This window comes from Gopherus evgoodei, chromosome 7 (assembly GCF_007399415.2).
Source record: "Gopherus evgoodei ecotype Sinaloan lineage chromosome 7, rGopEvg1_v1.p, whole genome shotgun sequence".
Taxonomy (NCBI): Eukaryota; Metazoa; Chordata; order Testudines; family Testudinidae; genus Gopherus; species Gopherus evgoodei.
The window spans coordinates 59,246,985-59,252,528 of NC_044328.1; the positions used below are offsets into that span (position 1 = coordinate 59,246,985).

General features: G+C 38.6%; 1 protein-coding gene across 1 annotated transcript; it reads right to left on the minus strand.

Annotated features, from left to right (window-relative positions):
* Positions 1 to 264: 264 nt before the first annotated feature.
* Positions 265 to 3,908, minus strand: LOC115655443 (mannose-binding protein-like). Its single transcript, XM_030570894.1, has 5 exons — positions 3,654 to 3,908; positions 2,921 to 3,055; positions 1,739 to 1,820; positions 1,418 to 1,419; positions 265 to 882 (listed from the first exon to the last, which is right to left on the minus strand). The coding sequence occupies exons 1-5, from the start codon at positions 3,850 to 3,852 to the stop codon at positions 509 to 511; spliced, it is 792 nt and encodes a 263-aa protein (XP_030426754.1). The 5' UTR covers positions 3,853 to 3,908; the 3' UTR covers positions 265 to 508.
* Between the last annotated feature and the right edge of the window lie 1,636 nt (positions 3,909 to 5,544).

Below are 5,544 nucleotides of genomic sequence, written 5' to 3' on the forward strand. Positions count from 1 at the left end.
TAGTAGATCTGGGTGAATTCCAGCAAATAGATTTTTTTTGTGAAAAATGTCAGTGATCCAAAACTATTTGAGAATTTGGGTCAAATTTGACAAACAGTAAAAAATGATTTTTTAAAAAGTTGAAACATTTTCATTTTGACCATGTTGAAATGTTTTGACATTTTGTTTAAAAACAGCATTTCAAATTCAAATCTGAGCCATTGAAAAGTACCTGAAAACAATCAAATCCAAATGAATAACTTGAAAAAAATGTATTGTGAGTTCACCAAAACATTCCGGTCAATGCTAAATGAATTTTTATCAAGTTTTACAATGAGACGGAAAATCTTTTAAAAATAATTGGAGTCAGTTTGAATTTAACTCTCCCCCCAGCCCAGATTTTTCAGTTTGGTCACTGAACTGAAAAATCCATTATTTATTCAGCTCTACCAAGTAAGTAAATTGGAGCATTTCCAGCGCTTGAAATGGACTTTGGAATGTGACATAACTAATGTACCATGGGAAAAGATTAAAATTCACAAATAATTAATATTTCTGAATTTGAACAATCTATGTCATTCCACTTTCCATTGCTATACATTGCAACACAGTCTTCGTTCTTGTTATTGTTTGGTTCTCCTGTTTCCCAGTTTGTGTAAGTTACAGGTCCTCCATTCAGATACAGAAATTTGCCTTCAGTTTGCACATCAGACATCCCTAAATATGCTTGTTCTGAATCTTTCAATATTTCTTGCAAGGCTATGTTCTCAGCACGATTGTGTGGACAGGCGAGTGCACCTCCAGCTTTTGTGCACAGGGATTTTCCATTTTCAAAAGAATCTTTTGTACCTGTTAACATAAATGTTTTCTTACCCACACTCTTGACCCACCGGAAAGAAAAAACTAGAAACAAAAGAGATCATTAAAATGAAAATTGTACATGCGTTATGGGGGAAGTTAACCTCTCTGTAAGAATTTACTCACAAAACACTAGGCACATTAATTGCACTTTGTAAGTAACAAATGACGCTTATACAAATAATATGACTTCTGCCAACATAATAGATGAAGCTGTGCTAGCAGCAACTATTTGGAAACAGAACAGTAGCTAGCTGGTTTCTTGAATGATTTCCAGAACAAATATGAATGGATATTTTTTGACCTAAAAACCATGTTATAAAATTGTACTACAGAGAAAGGGAGATGAATACACGGTAGCATTTCCCACTGTTGCACTAAAATGAGAGAAAATTCACCTTCGGCATATATGGTGGAAGAGTTATCGAAGACAGGGAACTTATACTTTATTCACTGTGTCATCTAAGCCTGCTTAGAGCAGATGAAGACAACCCACTCTCAACAACCAGCTGAGCTCTTTCACCCTGGATGTCCCTATGGCAATGATGTCTAGGACTCTATGCATTAGTGCTCCCATCACTGCTACCACCAGTGCAACTGAGCCAGTAGGAGTGCAGACATTAGCACAGAGAAAACTCTTGGGAAAATTGCATTTGCCCATGTAACAAAGCCCTTGCACAATAACTAGGCATGGCTTAGTGATAACTGGATGTTGGCATGGCTGCGACTGGGAGGAATCTACACTGTCAAGGCAGGCTTGGATTGAAGCTCATTTGTTAGAGGCAGTGTGTGGGAAAAGGCTATACAGTGTTTAAGCTGCTATTGTCACCCCTTTACTTGCAAAGATTCCTCCCTCCCTCTCGCCACCCCAAAAATACAATAATTTAAACATATCTCATACTTTTGGTGTCTGCTAATGTCAGCTTGAAGAGTCTGGATGTTCTTTTCCAAAGCAGTTACTTGTCTTTGAAGAGCATCAAATGCTAAGAAAAACAGTTGGGGAGTCATGTAATAAATCATTTCAAAATTACCATACAATCATTGCCTTTGACTGGCCAGTTGCCTAGCTGCTACCATATGGGTGGGCTGCATGATGCCCTAACCAGGGGTTGCTAGCTCCAAAAATATTCACAACATGACTACAGCTGAGTGATAACTGATTTTTTGGTTCACTGGCAGTTTTGCAATTAAACAACAAGAACAACAACAACAAAAATAAAAAACAGATAAATAAACAACCCCCACATTTTGTGAAAAATGTATTCTTTTGATTTTGAGTTTTAACATTTGTACTGAAATTGAAGGAAAATTTGAAACAAAAAAATAATTTTGAAAAAAAACCCTGAACTTTCATTTAAAAAGTGTCAAAACAAAACATTTCAGAATTTGTTTTTCCCAACCAAAATAATTGAGTGAAATTGACACAGATTTGCAAAATATTTTGGTTGACCTAAATCAACATTTGTTTTTGAAAAAAAATTTTGGATGAAAAATTTCAGCCAGTTCTAAAAATGTCATTTTTGCTTTCTTAACTGGGAACCCAAACATAATTTCAAACTGGGTACTGGTACACACACAATGATCAGATGGGGATCTTCTCTCTGTCACTGGTCAGCACTTCCACTTAATCAGAATCAGTCATCTGTGTGTGGGGATAGCTCTAGGAATTAATTTTTTTCCAGTTAGAATATTTTTTTAAAGTGTGCTTCTACAGAGTAACAAAATGTGTTCCACCCAAAGACGGAAAGCAAAGAGAACAATGATTGGGAAGAGGAGCAAAAGGGAAAAAAAAAATCAGTTATCTTAAAAGAGGGAGAGATAAAAATAACACATCCCCTAGCATTTAATCTGTAGGCAAAGGTGAGTCGTGTCATTCACATTTCAGGGAATATTTCCATATTGCTTGGGTTTGTCCCCTGTTCTCCTATACAATAGTTGTGACACGTTAATTACCATTTATTCTCCCCAAAGCTTTTGGAGAGCTCTTCACCCCCAAATAGTGATGAAAAGAAATACAGGACATTCCCATGAGCCTACCAAATTTCTCCATGCAAAATGTGACAACAGATATTGATCAAAATACCCGAGTCAGAGAAAGTCGACTTATCACTTGCACTTTCTCCTTTTTGTCCTTTTTCGCCCTGTGGTCCTTGATCTCCTTTTGTTCCCTGAGGTCCTGCCTTTCCAGGGAAACCCTGCAAACCCCTCAGTCCTGCTCCTAGTGTTTGGTTAAAAAGAAAGCAGTTAGCAAAAAATATTCCCAACCAGCTCTACTGGGATATTCAAAATTGGACAGGACAAAGCATTCAATAATTCACTTTAGGAAACAAACTTGCTGTGAGATCTACAAATGAGCTTTAACATCTGTGATTCTGTGAGAATAACTGCTAATCAACTATTCTTATGAGAAATCACATATACATGGAATATCATTATAAATGTATTACAGTGCTTTTAAACATGGGCCCTAATCCTGCATGCTGCCGTGTGCAAGCAGATTCCCATATCTGTAGAGCACCGAGTAAAAGTTAATGAGGCTCTGACTGGGCACAAGGGTCTGCCTGTGTGAAACAGCCTGCAGGGCTTCTGCCAAAGCTAGAGGGGAAAGTGAAATTGATGGATGATTTTTTTTCTCATGACGGGGCATAAGAGCATATTTAAAAGCAGACAGAGGAGAGAGAGCACTTTTAAAGTTCTAAGAGAGAGACAGAATCCGAGAAGGACCCAGGGAAGGCAGAAGACAAAGGATGATAGTGCCAAGGGGACTGACAGATGGATCACAGATATAATCTTGGTAAATGATTACAGCACTTTACCTTGGTCTCCCTTTTCTCCTTTGGGACCCTCTTTCCCATCTCTTCCATCTCTGCCTGGTAAACCATTGGTTCCAGGAGCACAGCATTGAATGACTGGGCATGAATTCATGTTCTTTTCATGTTTATTTATATCTACACCTGTTGCCATCATCAACGCCATGGCCAGAACCAGATCTTTGAAAGGCTGACAGAGATGCATTGTCAAGCCTGTAGATCTGTGACTAATAAAAAAGGAATAATCACATAAGCACCTGTACATAGGTTGTTCTATCATCACTGTGTAGGAGATACACCTTCAAGGTCAAGATTCTTAGGACCTGGTTTTCATTTGCACTAAGGCCCCTTTACACCATGCTAGCAGTGTAAAAGAGACTTAAAAAGAGTGATGGCAGGATAGCAGTGAGGGGAGATTTCTGAGAGCTATTTGGGCCTTGTTGATTCACATTGTGAGCAGTGACTGGGGAAGGGGAAAATTTGGAAGTTCAGTTCAAAGAAGCCCAATAAGAGCTACAAGTTAAAGAATCTGAGGTGCCCCAGGTTTAGTCAGTAGTCTGTTGTAGACTACACAATGAAGTCTATAGCAGACCACAGATTTTAGAAAGGGAAAACACCTATTAGAATAGGTCTTCCAGTCGATCATCCATGATCTTATTAGTGTTCATGAGCTTATTAGTGTTATGTTTATCTTATTTTAAATGTAAAAGTACTATGGGCTTCGTTCTCCTGAAGGACTCATATGGAATTTGAACCAGGGACTGCTCAAATTCTAAGGCAGAATCTAAACCAGCCAGCTATTGTGCCTGAACGTGTGATTAGGGCTCCACAGATATCAGGAGTGAACTACATCCGATCACATTCTTTTTCTCTACATAGCTGCTCATCACTAATCCCAATGCAAACAAAAAATAAATTAAAATACAATGAGTTTGAGGCATTGTTTCCATGTAACTGCTGCCTGATTGCTTCCCAATTAATACTTGATGGGCAATTGAGTTTTGCATGTAAATAAGGTATGTCACTGTCTCATTATCATCCCTGAAGTATTCTTGGATTCCATGCATAGTGCATATATCAAAGAAATGAGAACAACAGAAGTCATTGTATCAGAGGGGTAGCCGTGTTAGTCTGGATCTGTAAAAGCAGCAAAGAATCCTGTGGCACCTTATAGACTAACAGACGTTTTGGAGCATGAGCTTTCGTGGGTGAATACCCACTTCTTCAGATGCATGTGGTGGAAATTTCCAGGGGCAGTCATTGTGTGGTTAATTCTCTGCAAAAGGTACTCACTAATTGAGCTTCATTAATGAGTCTCTAATTTGAGGCAATCAGGTCCAGGAATCAAAGAATTTTGTGTAGAGCTGAAATGAACAGCAAACTGCCATGAATACCATTTTACTTCAACTTTTAGGTCATTGGGCCAAACACTGAAAGCCAGTGATTCTCCTCTCACATCTGCCAGTCAGTGTAAAATCAGGAGTAACGACAGTTAAGTCAGTGAAGATCTAGTTAGTATAAAACTTGTGTAAGGGAGAAGAGAATTCAGGGCAATGGGACTTTTGCAATTAACTTCAGTGGGATCTGGATTTAGTGCTCTTTCTTTTTAAGCTTCACAAAAAACTTATCCAACCCTTAGCCTAACTCCCATATTTCCTTTCCCCAAAGACTAATGCACAGTCCTTCCACAGAGCTAGAAACAAAAAATACTTCTGGACCTACTTGTGGAGAACTGAGCTCCTTGGCACAGACCACTGACCCCCAGAGCTAACAATGTGATCTAGGAAATCACAGCCTTGTTTCTTCCTGCTCTAACCATTAGGGCACATTTTGTTGGGAGTTGGGAATAGACACGACTCAGGCGTGATAATTTGCTGATCTTCCAACAAAAAGTGTT